The following is a 16,869-nucleotide window of genomic DNA, read 5'->3' as shown; positions in this document are numbered from 1 at the left end:
GGCCAGTATGGGAGCCTTTTTTTTTTACAATATATGAAATAATAGTGGTGACCAAAAAGGTAAAAGTGCTTGTTTTGTACAATAGTGCTGCTAACCTATATAAAGGAATGAAGTAGATAATGAAGAAATCTTGTTGTGAGAAATTATTTAGAAGGTGAAAGTGACAGAGAGCAGTGCTTTAAGAAAGTGATGAGCCTAAAAGATGTTTATAAGGCGCTGTTAAAGCTCTGAATCTTAAAAAAAAAATCAGATTGCCTGGTGTAGCGCATTCTAGAAAACTGGAGCAGCATGAGAAATCTCTTGGGGATGGGAGGTTTGGATGTTCACACAATATCAGAATTAACATTCTAGGCGTAATATTTGTAGCTCAACACGCATTTGCAGTCACTTGATAAGTTTTAGATCCCATTTCTGTGTGTAAGAGAGAAGTGGAAGGCAGGAAATTGCAAGTGGCTTGCCGGTTTCACCCTTACAGTGACCCCACGGACTATTTTTTTTTTTGTTACTACCCATATTGGGTGCTTTCTGATCTGTCCCATCGGGGTGGTGGGGGATGGTGTCATTCTTCTTCCTACTGAAAAAAAATAAGATGATGAGCAGCTCCATGTGTATTCACTCCTGTCACAATATGTGCTGAGTCTGTGGCACAAATGTTTGTTTTGTTTCTTTTAATTTTCTGAAATATTTGCATGCGGATATCAGTGGTAAATTACGATTTACTGTAAAATTGCACGTAGGCCTTCATGATTGTAGAGAGCTGACGTTAATGGAGTTGTCCAAGATTAACTTATTCATAACCTATAGATAGTTCATCAATAAAATAGGTAATCAGTATTAGATTGGTGGGAGTCTGACATCCAAAACTTGCCAACAATCGGCTGTTATCTGCTCAGCTGATCAGTGGGGTACCTCACATTGGCCCCTCACCGGTCTGATATTAATCCTATTCTATGAATATGTCCACAATATGTTAGGCACGGACAATCCTTTAAGTTAAATTTTAAAAGATGAATTTGTGATGTTTTATTAAAGGGTAATGCCTATAGTAGTTCAGCTTAGCTTATGGCATTTTTTTTCCCTTGGGCTTTTCTACAATATTTTAACTCATGCCAAAAAGTCAGTTGCTACAGTCCCTTTACAGACAGCACTAACCTGCTTGATGTAGTTAGCTGTAATAATAAATTCATATTTAACTTTGTTTTTTCTCTTTTTTTTCCCTCAAGGTTCCAAAAGAGGTATGATGTACAAGGGAGAAGTGATGAAGACCTGCTTGAATTTACACTTTAATGGCATTTAACATAGTAGTAGACCCAATCGAGTTAGGTCTAGTAATAATGATGGACTCCTCAAGTAATCTAAATTAATCTGATCTGAGCCAAATTATTGCTGAAAGGATGGTTTTATACATTAGTGTTTTAGATGGGCCTTTTTTACAGATTTTTTTTCATGCTGTTTTTTTATGATTTTAGTGCATTGTTTTGCGTTTTTGGCTTTTTTTTGTTAAGTACAACAGGTTCTAGGTGGGACTTTTTTCAGGCATTTTTCCCATAGTAGACAATAAACTTCTCTGTAGGGTTAAAACATAAAAGAAACAATGGTCACCCAAGAAATGCTTGGGGAAGAAAAACATTAAAAGCAACCACTGGCTACGGGCACATTTTGTCTTTTTCAGGCAGATTGCACCCGGAGCCTTCCTGAAAAGGCGTAGCAAAAGCACCCCATAAAATTACATGGTGCACAGTAATCTAAAAATGACATGTTCCACCTTACGTCATTTCTTTTAGCCACTTCAGGGTTTGGAAGTGGTTAAAAGAAATGATATGCTCGTTCACCAGACTGCTTCCTCTGGAAAGTTACCCATGTTCTATACTAGCAGAATAAAGCAAAATATGCTATCAGCAGTTCTGCTGCAAGAACGATGGCAATACCACGTCAGAAAACAGACTGTCATGTTTACCTGTAGTGGTATTGCCTAGGAAAACTCAACTGCTTCATTGGTGTCTAATAGATGATTTGTGCACATAGCCTAAAGGATGTTTCCTTTGTGGGGTATCCCTATTTCCCCTTTAAGTTAGTTCCCAGAGACAGGGGAATATAAAAAATTATAAATGTTGGCAAATTATCCAGTGGCTGCACACTGTGCCCTCTACTGGATACACTATGGCCACTACTGGACACACTGTGCCAACTACTGGATACACTGTGCCCACTATTGGAGACACTGTGCCCACTACTAGAGATACTGTGCCCACTACGGGAGACACTGTGCCCACTACTGGATACACTGTGCCCACTACTGGAGACACTGTGCCCACTACTAGAGATACTGTGCCCATTACTGGAGACACTGTGCCCACTACTGGAGACACTGTGCCCACTACTAGAGACACTCTGTACCCACTACTGGATGTACTGTGCCCTCTACTGGAGACACTGTGCCCACTACTGGAGACACTGTGCCCACTACGGGAGACACTGTGCCCTCTACTGGATACACTGTGCCCCCTACTGGAGACACTGTGCCAACTACTGGAGACACTGTGCCCACTACTGGAGACACTGTGCCCACTACTGGAGGTACTGTGCCCTCTACTGGATACCCTATGCCCACTACTGGAGACAATGTGCCCCCTACTGGAGACAATGTGCCCCCTACTGGATACACTGTGCCCACTACTGTAGGTACTGTGCCCTCTACTGGAGACACTGTGCCCACTACTGGACACACTGTGCCAACTACTGGATACACTGTGCCCACTACTGGAGACACTGTGCCCACTACTAGAGGTTCTGTGCCCACTACGGGAGACACTGTGCCCACTACTGGATACACTATGCCCACTGCAGGAAACACTGTGCTCTCTACTGGAGGTACTGTGCCCTCTACTGGAGACACTGTGCCCACTACTGGAGACACTGTGCCCACTACTGGATACACTGTGCCCCCTATTGGATACACTGTGCCCACTACTGAAGACATTGTGCCTACTCCTGGAGACACTGTGCCCCCTACTGGATACACTGTGCCCACTACTGGAGACATTGTGCCCACTACTGGAGACACTGTGCCCACTACTGGAGATACTGTGCTGCCTCTATCTGTCTGCAAGAGGCTCCGTCTTGGGCAGATAGTTTGGAGATTGAGCTCAATCAGTCAAATTACGCAGCTGCTGTACACTGTGCCCTCTACTTGAGACACTGTGCCCACTACTGGAGGCACTGTGCCCTCTATTGGAGACACTGTGCCCACTACTGAACATATGGTGTCCACTACTGGACACACTGTGCTCACTACTGGAGACACTGTGTCCACTACTGGATACAATGTGCTGCCCCTACTGTATACACTGTGCCCACTACTGGAGACACTGTGGTACTACTGGATACACTGTGTCCACTACTGGAGACACTGTGCCCCTTACTAGATACAATGTGCTGCCCCTACTGGATACATGGAGAGAACATGCTTTATTGTAACAAAACACATACTTAGAAATCCTGATTGCTTGATGTTTAACTGAATGGGGTGATTTTATTTTTGGTGCACAAAATCTGTATTACCAATATAAAATGCAGTGGTAATGGTGCACATGTCGACTTTCATTGTATTTTTGCAGAAGCTCTTCTATACTCTTCCAGCTCTTATTTACACATGCACACGATCACAATTTAATAGTTTGTCAGAGGTCAGTTGCTTTTATTTTAATATCTCATTTACAGTGGGGGAAATAAGTATTTGATCCCTTGCTGATTTTGTAAGTTTGCCCACTGGCAAAGATATGAACAGTCTATAATTTTAAGGGTAAGTTAATTTTAGCATTGAGAGATAGAATATCAAAAATAAAATCCAGAAACTCACATTGTATAAATTATATAAATTTATTTGCATTTTGCAGTGAGTAATAAGTATTTGCTCCCTCTGGCAAACAAGACTTAATACTTGGTGGTAAAACCCTTGTTGACAAGCACAGCAGTCAGATGTTTTGATGAGGTTTGCGTGCATGTCAGTAAAAATTTTGGTCCACTCCTCTTTGCAGATCATCTCTAAATCATTAAGATTTTGAGGCTGTCGCTTGGCAACTCGGAGCTTCAACTCCCTCCATAAGTTTTCTATGGAATTAAGGTCTGGAGACTGGCTAAGCCACTCCATGACCTTAATGAGCTTCTTTTTGAGCCATTCCTTTGTTGCCTTAGCTGTATGTTTTGGGTCATTGTCTTGCTGGAAGACCCATTTTTAATGTCCTGGTGGAGGGAAAGAGATTGTCACTCAGGATTTTGCGGTACATGGCTCCATCTATTCTCCCATTGATGCGGTGAAGTAGTCCCGTGCCCTTAGCAGAGAAACACCCCCAAAACATAATGTTTCCACCTCCATGATTGACAATCAGGATGGTGTTCTTTGGGTCATAGGCAGCATTTCTCTTCCTCCAAACACGGCAAGTTGAGTTAATGCCAAAGACCTCAATTTTTGTCTCATCTGACAACAGCACCTTCTCCCAATCAGTCACAGAATCATCCAGGTGTTTATTGGCAAGCTTCAGATGGGCCTGCACGTGTGCCTTCTTGAGCAGGAGGACCTTGCGGGCACTGCAAGATTTTAAACCTTTACGGCGTAATGTGTTAGCAATGGTTTTCTTGGTGACTGTGGTCCCAGCTGCCTTGAGATCATTAAGAAGTTCCCCCCATATAGTTTTAGGCTGATCTTTCACCTTCCTCATAATCAAGGAGGATACCCCATGAGATGAGATTTTGAATGGTGCCCCAGATCGATGTCGATTGACAGTCATTTTGTATTTCTTCCATTTTCTCACTATTGCATCAACAGTTGTCTGCTTCTCACCCAGCATTTTACTATGGTTTTGTAGCCCATTCCAGCTTTGTGCAGGTGTATGATCTTGTCCCTGACATCCTTGTCAAGCGCTTTGGTCTTGCCCATGTTGTAGGGGTTAGAGTCTGACTGATTAATTGAGTCTGTGGACACGAGTCTTTTATAAAGGTAACTATGTAAGACAGCTGTCTTAAATGCAGGTAACGAGTTGATTAGGAGCGTCTAACTGGTCTGTAGGAGTCAGAACTCTTAATGGTTGGTAGAGGATCAAATACTTATTTCTCACTGCAAAATGCAAATAAATGTATATAATTTATACGATGTAATTTTCTGGATTTTATGTTTGATAGTCCATCTCTCAATGTTAAAATTAACCTACCCTTAAAATTATAGACTTTTCATGTCTTTGTCAGTGGGCAAACTTACAAAATCAGCAAGGGATCAAATACTTATTTCCTCCACTGTATCTGTGCCTACAACCTGCACCTAACCTAGTTATATATATACTGTATATATACTCAAAAAAATAAAGGTAACACTAAAATCCCACATCCTAGACATCACTGAATGAAATATTCCAGTTGTAAGTCTTTATTCATTACATAGTGGAATGTGTTGAGAACAATAAAACCTAAAAATGATCAACGTAAATCACAACAAATATCCCATGGAGGTCTGGAGTTGAAATGATGCTCAAAATCAAAGTGGAAAATGGAGTTACGGGCTGATCCAACTTCAGTGGAAATGCCTCAAGACAAGGAAATGATGCTCAGTAGTGTGTGTGGCCTCCACGTGCCTGTATGATCTCCCTACAACTCCTGGGCATGCTCCTGATGAGGCGGCGGATGGTCTCCAGGGGGATCTCCTCCCAGACTTGGATTAAAACTTCCGCCAACTCCTGGACAGTCTGTGGTGCAACGTGACATTGGTGGATGGTGCGAGACATGATGTACCAGATGTGTTCAATCGGATTCAGGTCTGGGGAATGGGCCGGCCAGTCCATAGCTTCAATGCCTTCATCTTGCAGGTACTGCTGACACACTCCAGCCACATGAGGTCTGGCATTGTCCTGCATTAGGAGGAACCCAGGGCCAATCGCACCAGCATATGGTCTCACAAGGGGTCTGAGGATCTCATCTCGGTACCTAATGGCAGTCAGGCTACCTGTGGCGAGCACATGGAGGGCTGTTCGGCCCTCTAAAGAAATGCCACCCCACACCACTACTGACCCACTGCTAACCCTTTCATGCTGAAGGATGTTGCAGGCAGCAGATCGCTCTCCACGGTGTCTCCAGACTCTGTCATGTCTGTCACATGTGCTCAGTGTGAACCTGCTTTCATCTGTGAAGAGCACAGGGCACCAGTGGCGAATTTGCCAATCCTGGTGTTCTGTGGCAAATGCTAAGCGTCCTGCACAGTGTTGGGCTGTGAGAACAACCCCCATCTGTGGACACCAGACACTCAGACCATCCTCATGGAGTCGGTTTCTAACAGTTTGTGCAGACACATGCACATTTGTGGCCTGCTGGATGTCAGTTTGCAGGGCTCTGGCAGTGCTCCTCCTTTTCCTCCTTGCACAAAGGCTGAGGTAGCGGTCCTGCTGCTGGGTTGTTGCCTTCCTATGGCCCCCTCCACATCTCCTGGTGTACTGGCCTGTCTCCTGGTAGTGCCTCCAGCCTCTGGACACTACGCTGACAGACACAGCAAACCTTCTTGCCACAGCTCGCATTGATGTGCCATCCTGGATGAGCTGCACTACATCACAACAGCATGTGAAATTGATTGTCAAACAGTGTTGCTCGGACGGTTTGATTTCACAGAAGTTTGATTTACTTGTAGCTATATTCTGTTATTTAAGTGTTCCCTTTATTTTTTTGAGCAGTGTATATATATATATATATATATATATATATATATATATAACAATTTAAGCGTTTTACTGCCCTTCACACACACACACACACACACATATGTATATAATTACTTATGAATGAATGGCAGCCTTTTTAAGTGAAGAGCAGTAAGAAGCTTAAATTGTTGGCCTCTTTAAGGATCCTCTCAGTTTCTCAGTTTGTATCTCATTGTCCATACTTCTAATATAAGTGGGCATGCCTCTTGTACATGACTTTTGTAAAATGTCACTAGGATCTCCCCAGTGATTGATACCTTTTAATGGCTAACTGAAAAGATGGTATCAGTTAGCCATTAAAAGGTATCAACCACTGAGGACTCTCAATTCTAAATATTTTTCTATCCACTGGCTAACACGGTACAAAGATATATATCTTTCCTATACTAGGATCTCTCAACACTTACCATATTCCACAGGGGGGAGGTGGGAACTAGCAGAACCCAGTATTGATAAGAGCATTTTTAACCTGCAATTGTTTTACAATGGATTGCAATTTGTTAAATAACAGCAATCTATCCATCTATCCATATCTACAGAATGTCTATTAACCCCTTAATGACCGCCAATACGTCTTTTAACTGACCTGAGATATAAGAGAATAGCCTCCCCATACAGGTGACAATCCAGCATCTGTCGGTTGTCCACTATAGCTGACAACTTGCTGTATCAGCCATGATCAGTGTTTGCACCCCTTAGATGCTGCTGTCAGTAGTGACTACATCATTATAAATGGTTAACAGAGTGTGAGGGCTTCCTCTTTATCCAAATTGGTGCCCCCAGATCATGATTGTGTGGTCCTGATGTTTGCCATGTCAGTTCAGGACCAAATAGCAGCCTTACAGTCTGACTGCTGTAGTAATCTGTTCAGAAGTTAGAGGCATTTAGGTGGTAAAAATAGACATTTTCATTTCTGTCATGCCACTCTGCATTAATTCCTGTAAAGCACCTGAATGGTTAACAAACTAACTGACTGCAGTTTTCAATATGTCAGGGGGTGCTGTTTTTAAAATGGTATCACTTTTGGGGGTTTTCTAATATATAGGACCCCTAAAGTCACTTCAAACATGGATACGTCCTTAAAAAAAGAAATTGTGTAAATTTCCTTGAAAATATGAAAAATTGATGCTACATTTTTAAACCTCATAAAATGCTAACAAAACAAAATAACATTTTACAAATGGTGCTTATATAAAGCCGACACGTGGGAAATGTTATTTATTAATGGTTCGCTGTGGTGTGACCATCTGGATTAAAGAGATAATCATTCAAATTTAGAAAAGTGCAAATTTTTTAACATTTTACTAAAATTTTTGATACTTTTTATAAATAAACACAAAACATATTGACCTAGATTTACCATTATCATAAAGTATAATGTGTCATGAAAAAACAGTCTCAAAATCACTGGGATTTGTTGAAGCATTGCAGAGTTATTACCACATAAAGTGACACTGGTCAGATTTCAAAAATTTGGCTCCGTCACTAAGGGGTTAATCTACCAACCTTAACCTTGTACTAACAACCCGTGTTACTTACTCAGTTTGAGAACCAAAATGGGACATTATAATAATATAATGAAAGACAGAATTTTGCTTTATTTACATTTGAGCATTTACTATATAACATTTAAAACTAATAAAAAGAATGTTAAAAGAAATTATTGCCAGACTTAATATAAAAAAATATTTCTGTTTTCCCTCTAGATGCATGGCAATAAGCAGCATCTACAAAAAGACTTCTTTCTGTACAATGCGTCCAAGGATAGGTGCAAGTCATATATCAACATGAGAGAGGTGTCCCAACGCTTCAGATTACCTCCCAGTGAATATGTCATCATCCCCTCCACATATGAACCTCACCAGGAAGGAGAATTCATCCTAAGAGTCTTTTCAGAAAAAAGAAATATCTCGGAGTAAGTTCATAAAAGTGTCTATTTTCCTTGTGTTATTTAAAATCCTATATAGCAGTGGTGCATGACTTGCAGCACACAGTGCTGTTCTCTGTATGGTCTATGACTATCTAGACACCATTTCTTCTAGACTTTAAAGTCTCCTTACATTGGCATGCCAGGTTTGTCATGTCACTCTCCACAAGGAAAAACGTTATCCTTTGGATCCCAGTCAGACGTCTCATCCAGCCAAACCAGATCTCACACTTTGCACTGATCAGGTGTAGCTTTCATGCTGCTGCAGTGCAGTATAGTGCAGCCTCCACCAGGGAGAGCTTGAGAGGGAAGTGAGACTGCACACACAGAGCAGCAGCACAGACACTACAAAGTTGCGAGAGAGTGGTCAGACAAGCCGAATCAAAAAAACATTAGAAGCAGAAGTACCAAAGGGATCAGCAGTATACGTGGTCAGGAACAAGCCAGGAGGTTCAGCAATGGTCAGAAGCGGATAAGACAAAGACAGAAGGCAGAAGCGAGTCCAAATATGAGCCAAGTAAAAAACCAGAGAATCAAGCCAACAAACAGGGAAACACTGGGAAAAGGGCAGACAGAGAGAGTCAACAGACATGGGGCAAGTCAGGGATCACAGCAGGACAGATCAAGAGCTACCAGAGTCAGGTTCACACCCGAAGGCAGAACTATAGCTGACACCACCAGCAGGATGCATCGGAACTAAATAGCAAACCTGAACCCAAAAAGAGGCAGAGCAAAGTTAACCCTTTACATGATCCGTCCAGAAAAAGGGCAGATAAGATTAAACCCTGGAACGGAGCATGACAGTACAGGACATGCCACTTGAAACACAGTGTCTGCATATTGAGATTCTGGTTTGGCTTTTATCCTAAGTCATGTGGCAGGGCTCGTTAAAGGATTGATATTGACTTTTAGGATTGTTACTTCCAATAGGTGGCGATAGAGTTCTAGTCCTCTTCCTCTCTGAAGAGACAATTTGAATCTATCTAGACACTGGCATGTGTCTGTCTCTGACGGTTACTCTCATGTATTTTATACTAGATGGTGTCCCGATTCTAACGCATCGGGTATTCTAGAATATGTATGTATGTATGTACATCGCGCTGTGAGTGGGGGTTAAATTCCGCGCCAATATCGCTGATTGGTGGCGCCCGGCTGACCGATCAGCGAAGCGTGGTTCAAATATGGCGCCAATTAGCGGCCGGACTGCGCCTGTCTCTGATTGGTCACGGCCAGCTGGGCACCACCAATGACCGAAGCAGTGTTTAAATACCGCGCCAATATCGCTGATTGGACGCAGTCGGCCGTGAGCTACCAATCACTGAAGCGGTGTTTAAGTCCCGCGCCAATATCGCTGATTGGTCGTGGCCGGCCGGGCACGACCAATGACCGAAGCGGTGTTTAAATACTGCGCCAATATCACTGATTTGTCGCGCATGGCCGGGCACGACCAATGACCGAAGCGGTGTTTAAATACCGCGCCAATATCGCTGATTGGTCGCGGCCGGCCGTGCGCGACCAATCACTGAAGCGGGGTTTAAATCCCGCGCCAATATCGCCAATTGGTCGCGGCCGGGCACGACCAATGACAGAAGCGGTATTTAAATACCGCGCCAATATCACTGATTGGTCGCAGCTGGCCGGGCACAACCAATGACTGAAGCGGTGTTTAAATATCATGCCAATAGCGCTGATTGGTCGCGGCCGGCCGTGCGCGACCAATCACTGAAGCGGTGTTTAAATCCCGTACCAATATCGCTGATTGGTCGCGGCCGGCTGGGCGGGACCAATCAGCGAAACGTGGTTTAAATCCCGCATCAATTTGCGGCTGGACTGCGTCTGTCACTGATTGGTCGCAGGATGTCGGGGGTTCAGGGCGCTGGATGTCGGGGGTTCGGGGTGCAGGATATAGTACAGCCATGTAGTATATAACACAGCCACGTAGTATATAGCACAGCCACATAGTATGTAGTATATAGCACAGCCACGTAGTATATAGCACAGCCATGTAGTATATAGCACAGCCACGTAGTATATAGCAGCCACATAGTATATAGCAGCCACGTAGTATACAGCACAGTGACGTATATAACACAGCTACGTAGTATATAGCAGCCACATAATATGTAGCAGCCACATAGTATATAATATAGCACAGCCACGTGGTATATAGCAGCCATATAGTATGTAGCAGCCACGTAGTATATAGCAGCCACGTCGTATATAACACAGCCCACGCAGTAAATAACACAGCCCACTCAATATATAACACTGCCCACGTAGAATATATCAGTCACGCAGTATATAACATAGCCCATGTAGTATACAGCAGTGTGGGCACCATATCTCTGTTTAAAAAAATAATTAAAATAAAAAATAGTTATATACTCACCCTCCGGCATCCACCGAAGTTGTCCCGGTGCGTGCAAGGCTGCCGCCAGCTTCTGTTCCCAGTGATGCATTGTGAAATTACCCAGATGACTTAGCGGTCTCTGTGGTGTCCCTGGAGGCAGGGTCGGACTAGGACTGAAATTCAACCCTGACACTTAGAAGCATGCAGACAAACTCACTTAAAGCGAATCTGTCACCCCAAAATTGGTCTATAAGCTAAGGCCATGGCATCAGGGGCTTATCTACAGCATTCTGTAATGCTGTTGATAGTCCCCCCCGATGTATCCTGCAAGATAAGAAAAAGAAGTTAGATTATACTCAAACAGGAGCGGTCCCGCTGCATTCCGGTCCAATGGGCGTGGCAGTACGGGTCCAGGGCCTCCTATCTTCTTTGGATTATGTCCTCTTCTTTGCTGCCTGCCGCGGCTCCGGCGCAGGCGTACTTTATCTGCCCTGTTGAGGGCAGAGCAAAGTACTGCAGTGCGCAGGCGCCGGGCCTCTCTGACCTTTCCCGGCGCCTGTGCACTGCAATAAAGAGCAGTAAAGGGCAGATAAAGTACACCTGCGCAGGAGCCGCGGCAGGCAGCAAAGAAGAAGACGTCATCGTATGAAGATGGGAGGCCCCGGACCGCGACGCCCATCAGACCTGGACCACACTGGGACCGCCCCTGGGTGAGTATAATCTAACTTCTTTTTCTTATCTTGCAGGTTACATCGGGAGGCCTTAGCTTATAGGCCAATTTTGGGGTGACAGATTCCCTTTAATCTCTGGTCAATGTGAAATATGTTTGTGCGCTTCTGGCTGATCGAAATGTAAATCACATTTACAGAAGGAAAACTGAATTGTTATCTGTAGATAAAACCGGAGTGACACCATATGGAATTTGAATTAGTTGCACTATAGGTCAATAATATGGATCCATAAAAACTAATTTTTCTAAAAAAAAATGTTAAGATACGTTTTTTTTGTCAACTTTTGAAACCTGCTTTCAGGAACATTGAGAAATGTATCTGGTGCCCCTTTACTTTTCGCCGTCTACACCCACTCACACACTTGTTCGTTGTCCATAAAAGGAACGGTAATTGAAATCGACTCAAAAACCTTTTTTTTCTAATGTAGTGGATGTTTCCTGCAGTCCTATGTAACACCACAGATAACACACAATGGTATTTCTCTGAATACAGATAATACCATCACACTGTTACTAAACAAAACCTAGCATACCAAGACCAATATTACAAATAATACTGCATTAAAGAGTTTTTCTTTTTTATTAAATTTCCAAAAAATTCTACATTTTTGTTGTTTTTTTTCAGTCAAGATGGGGTGCAGATTGTACATTAATTTGAAAAAAATAACTTTTTTGAATTTACCAAATGTCTGCAATGAAACAAAGAGTGAAAAATTTAAAGGGGTCTGAATACTTTCCATACCCACTGTAGTGGTAGATATCTGTTTTACAAATGCACTCTGCAGGACTTAAATGTGTAGAATATTCCGGTTTAATCCAGTGATTTATCATTGACATACATTGTGTGAGGTAATAATTTTCTAAGCAAATATATTTCTAAAGGTGCTTTTACCTTAAATTCTCACAAGATGTCGGTAACAACCCAACCTATCCACACTGGCAAAGAAATCAAATCATAGATGTTCATAAATTGTGTCCTACTAAGAAATGACAGAGAAAAAGTATTAAACACATGATGAAAGAAAGGTGTAAAAAGCCATGGAAAGTCATGACACCTGAAATCAATTAGTAATTAGAAAGCAATCCTGCCACTTAGTGAAAAATAATATCAGCTGGTTCAGCTGATGGCCTATATAAAGGTGTCTCATTACCAAGGTGCCACACAGGAAACATCTCATGATGGGTAAAACCAGTGAACTTTCTCAAGACCTTTGCAACCTTATTGTTGCAAAACATATTGATGGGATTGGTTACAGAAGAATTTCTAAACAATTGAAGGTTCCAGTGAGCACTTTTGGAGCCATAATTTGGAAGTGGAAAGCTTATAATTTCACCATAAACCAGCCACAACCAGGTGCTCCCTGAAAAGTTTCAAACAGAGGAGTGAAAATAATTATCAGAGCAGTTGTCCAAGAGCCAAGTACCATCTGTGGAGAGCTACAGCTAGACCTGGAATCACTCAACGTCCATGGCCTGCATGAACACTCAACATGCAAGACTCCATTGCTGAACAAAAATCATGTTCAAGCATGCTTATAGTTTGCTCAATAACATTTAGACAAGCCTGTGAAATACTGGGAGAATGTAGTCTGTTTAGATGAGACCAAAATAGGTATTTTTGGATGTCATAGTATACACCATGTTGAAGGAGGCCAAAAGGCACTGGATATCACCCTCAAAACACCATACCAACAGTGAAGTTTGAAGGTGGGAACATCATGATGTGGGGCCATATTTCAGTATACGGCACTGGCAAACTTCATGTGATTGAAGGGAGGATGAATAGACAAACGTACCGAGACATTCCTGCTAAAAATCTGCTGCCATCTACTAAGATGATGAAAATGAAACCAGGTTGGACATTTCAGAAAGACAATGATCCCAAACACACACAGCCAAGGAAACTCTCAATTGGTTTCAGAGAAAGAAAATAAAGCTTCTTGAATGGCCAGGCCAATCACCTGACCTGAATCCAATAGAAAATTTGTGGAAGGAACTAAAGCTCAGAGTTCATAGAAGGAGCCCACAGGTCCTTCAGGATTGGAAGAGTGTTTGTGTGGAAGAATAGGCCAAAATCACATATGAGCAATGCCTGTATCTAGTTTCTCCATACAGGAGGCGATTTGACGCTGTCATCACAACAAAGGCTTTTGTAGAAAGTATTAACTACATTTCGGTAAGTGTGTGAACTATTCTTTCCCTGTGTAATTTCTCATTATTACACATAACTTAATTTATGGACATCTATGGTGATTTCTTTGCTTGTGTGGATTGGATGGGTTGTTACCAACATCTGGTGAAAATTTCATGTCAATAGCATCTATAGAAATATATTTACTTAGAAAATTAGTGACATATACAATACTTATTTCACCTACTGTAAGCCTCTGACAATAGTTATTCCTTTTTCCTTTTTTGTCCATCGGCCCAGACCACCATGCTAACTTCATCCATTCATTATTTGTCTGTGCATAATGTAACATCCAGACCCATCTTTGGCTCACTGCTTTTTCAGCACTTTGCCCAGTTTTTCCCTCCACCTTCACACAAACCATACAGTATAGTGCTATCATGATCCATAGTGCCCTAGATGGTAATAAAGTCCACTCTGTGCCCTGCACAGCAATAGTAACCTCCTTTGGTTTCCCATACAGTAATAGTGCTTCCTCTGTGCCTCCATGTGGTAATATACCTCCACACAGTGATATTGCCTCCTCACAGTAATAATACCTGTTCCCTTCCTCCACCCAGTAATAGTATCCATTTGCACCTCTACGCAGTAATAGTGACCCCTCTGTGCCTACACATGGTAATATCAACAAATAAAGTAGCACTCTGTTGCGCTATAGCATGAAACATGAAATATATGAATTGCATTACTTCTCTAAAGAATAGAAAAAAATTGAGCATACTTAGCACATAAATTGGCCAAATCCTGTATACCCAGCAGCCGCGATAAGGTGATTCTCGTTGTGGTGAACCTATCCTAAATGTGTATCCTCTCCTAGGCTGAAATCTACAATTACAGTTGTGCTCAAAAGTTTACATACCCATGCAGAATTTTGAGAAAATATTGAGAAAATATTGAGAAAATAAAGAACCTCATCCACAACTACCACAAAGGCTTCAAGCTGTCATTGACTTTAAAGGAGGCAATACACGGTATTAAGAAATGGGGTATGTGAACTTTTGATCAGGGTCAGTTGGATGTTTTGGGTTGTCATTATGATTTAAAAATAGAAAACACAGTAATTTCACAATAAATGGCTTCAACCAAAAAGTAACCATGAGTGGAGAAAAAGTTTTGGTGTTATCATTCATATTGTCTAAAAAAAAAAAGGCCAAGAAAGCAATAAATCTGCCGGGGTATGTAAACTTTTGAGCACAACTGTATATGGGTAGACAGGATCCTGCTATGATTAAAACCACCAGAGGCTGATGGGTGCAGTGCTCAGTCAGAGAGCCTATGTATAGAAATAACAAAAGACTGCTGGCAACCTATCCTAAATGTCAATCCTCTCCTAGGCTGACACCTACAACTATTTTTATGTGCTAAGTATTCTCAATTTTTTCCATTTTTTAGAGCAGTAATGCAATTCATATTTCACGCTTGTCACGGACGTGGTTTGTGGAACCACTGTGCCACGGAGAGCTTGGATAGGCGTCACTAAGTGAACACCTGACTGTTGACTAGAGCCTCTGATGATGAGGTTAGACTTGACTCCCGATGAACGCCAGTTGCCACTCCAGGACAGACCAACAGACGCACAGCAGCTGGACCCAGAAGACAGACTGGAAGGAGCAGCTGGCAGAGTTTGATTTAGAATGCAGCAGACAGAGTTCACATCAGAGTGTAGCAGGCAGGATCTGCATCAGAGTGCAGCAGGCCGGATTTGCACCAGAGTATAGCAGGCAGGATCTGCATCAGAGTGCAGCAGGTCGGATTTGCACCAGAGTATAGCAGGCAGGATCTGCATCAGAGTGCAGCAGGTCGGATATGCACCAGAGTATAGCAGGCAGGATCTGCATCAGAGTGCAGCAGGTCGGATTTGCACCAGAGTATAGCAGGCAGGATCTGCATCAGAGTGCAGCAGGTCGGATTTGCACCGGAGTGCAGCAGGGACAGGTATGCAACCTTACACAACCAGAGCGCAACCTCAGCCTAGAGCGCAACTTTATTTGTTATATGTGGAGATGGTTACTCTTAGTTTGCACCTGTACACACCTGTTTTCTGTTTGAAAGTGACAGTCAGTCATTTTAGTTGTACACATGGTAATAGTGGCGCCTTCACATAGTAATAAATGCTTTTCCCCCTTTTCTTCCCACCACGTGCCGTCTCATGATAATAATGACTCCACAAAGTAATAGTGCACCCATTTGTTCTCCTAGATGGTAAACTCTTTCATTTGTGCCCCATGCCACATTTGTGCCAATTAATAAAATATCCTAAGTCTTCCTCTTGCACAGGGATGTTGCGTCTGATTCAGTAGGACAATCTGGCAGAGCTGCTTTGATTTGTGATTTAATTGATATTAAACATAATGTCACTTTTTGCTTTATTTTGTATAATTATTTGCTTTTCTTTTTCAGAGAAGTTGAAAACAAAATTGAAGCTGATCGACCCAGTGTAAGTATTAAACCTTTTAGAGTCGATAACTGTATTATTTATATACTAACACGTGGTACAATAATAAACTGTAACTAATGCTTCTTTTTAAGGCTACTTTCACATTTCTGTCTGTAGTCGCCCGTCACAAAGCAGCGGCGCGATGTACCGACAGAAGTGTGTGCTTCCACATTTCCGTCTGCAGTCCCGGGCAGGAAAGAGACAGAGAGGGAGATTTCCTGCCGGGCAGGCGCTGACGGAAAAACAGGATGCAACGCACAGAAAAACGTTCCCTTGAACGTTTTTTTTCCAGACGACGGGCCGCCAAAACCCGACGCAACCAGTGCACGACGGACGCAACGTGTGGCCATACGTCGCGATCCGTCAGCAATACAAGTCTATGGGGAAAAAAATGCATTCTGCGGGCAAATTTGCAGGATGCGTTTTTTTTCCCCAAAACTACGCATTGTGACGGATACAAAACAACGTAAGTGTGAAAGTAGCCTAAGAATCCCTCA

At 42.6% G+C, this 16,869-nt stretch overlaps 1 protein-coding gene across 2 annotated transcripts in view; it reads left to right on the top strand.

Annotated features, from left to right (window-relative positions):
- Positions 1 to 16,869, top strand: part of CAPN3 (calpain 3) — a 180,532-nt gene that overhangs the window by 110,028 nt on the left and 53,635 nt on the right. The window contains exons 12-14 of one of the 2 annotated variants that reach the window (XM_077262543.1): positions 1,224 to 1,235; positions 8,444 to 8,652; positions 16,336 to 16,372. In XM_077262543.1, coding sequence (XP_077118658.1) covers positions 1,224 to 1,235; positions 8,444 to 8,652; positions 16,336 to 16,372 — 258 coding nt within the window. Of the gene's footprint in view, positions 1 to 1,223; positions 1,236 to 8,443; positions 8,653 to 16,335; positions 16,373 to 16,869 lie in introns of those variants that run through there. The other variant, XM_077262534.1, reaches the window with a different exon arrangement.

Source organism: Ranitomeya variabilis, chromosome 1 (assembly GCF_051348905.1).
Source record: "Ranitomeya variabilis isolate aRanVar5 chromosome 1, aRanVar5.hap1, whole genome shotgun sequence".
Taxonomy (NCBI): Eukaryota; Metazoa; Chordata; class Amphibia; order Anura; family Dendrobatidae; genus Ranitomeya; species Ranitomeya variabilis.
This window is presented reverse-complemented; position numbering and strand designations above follow the sequence as displayed.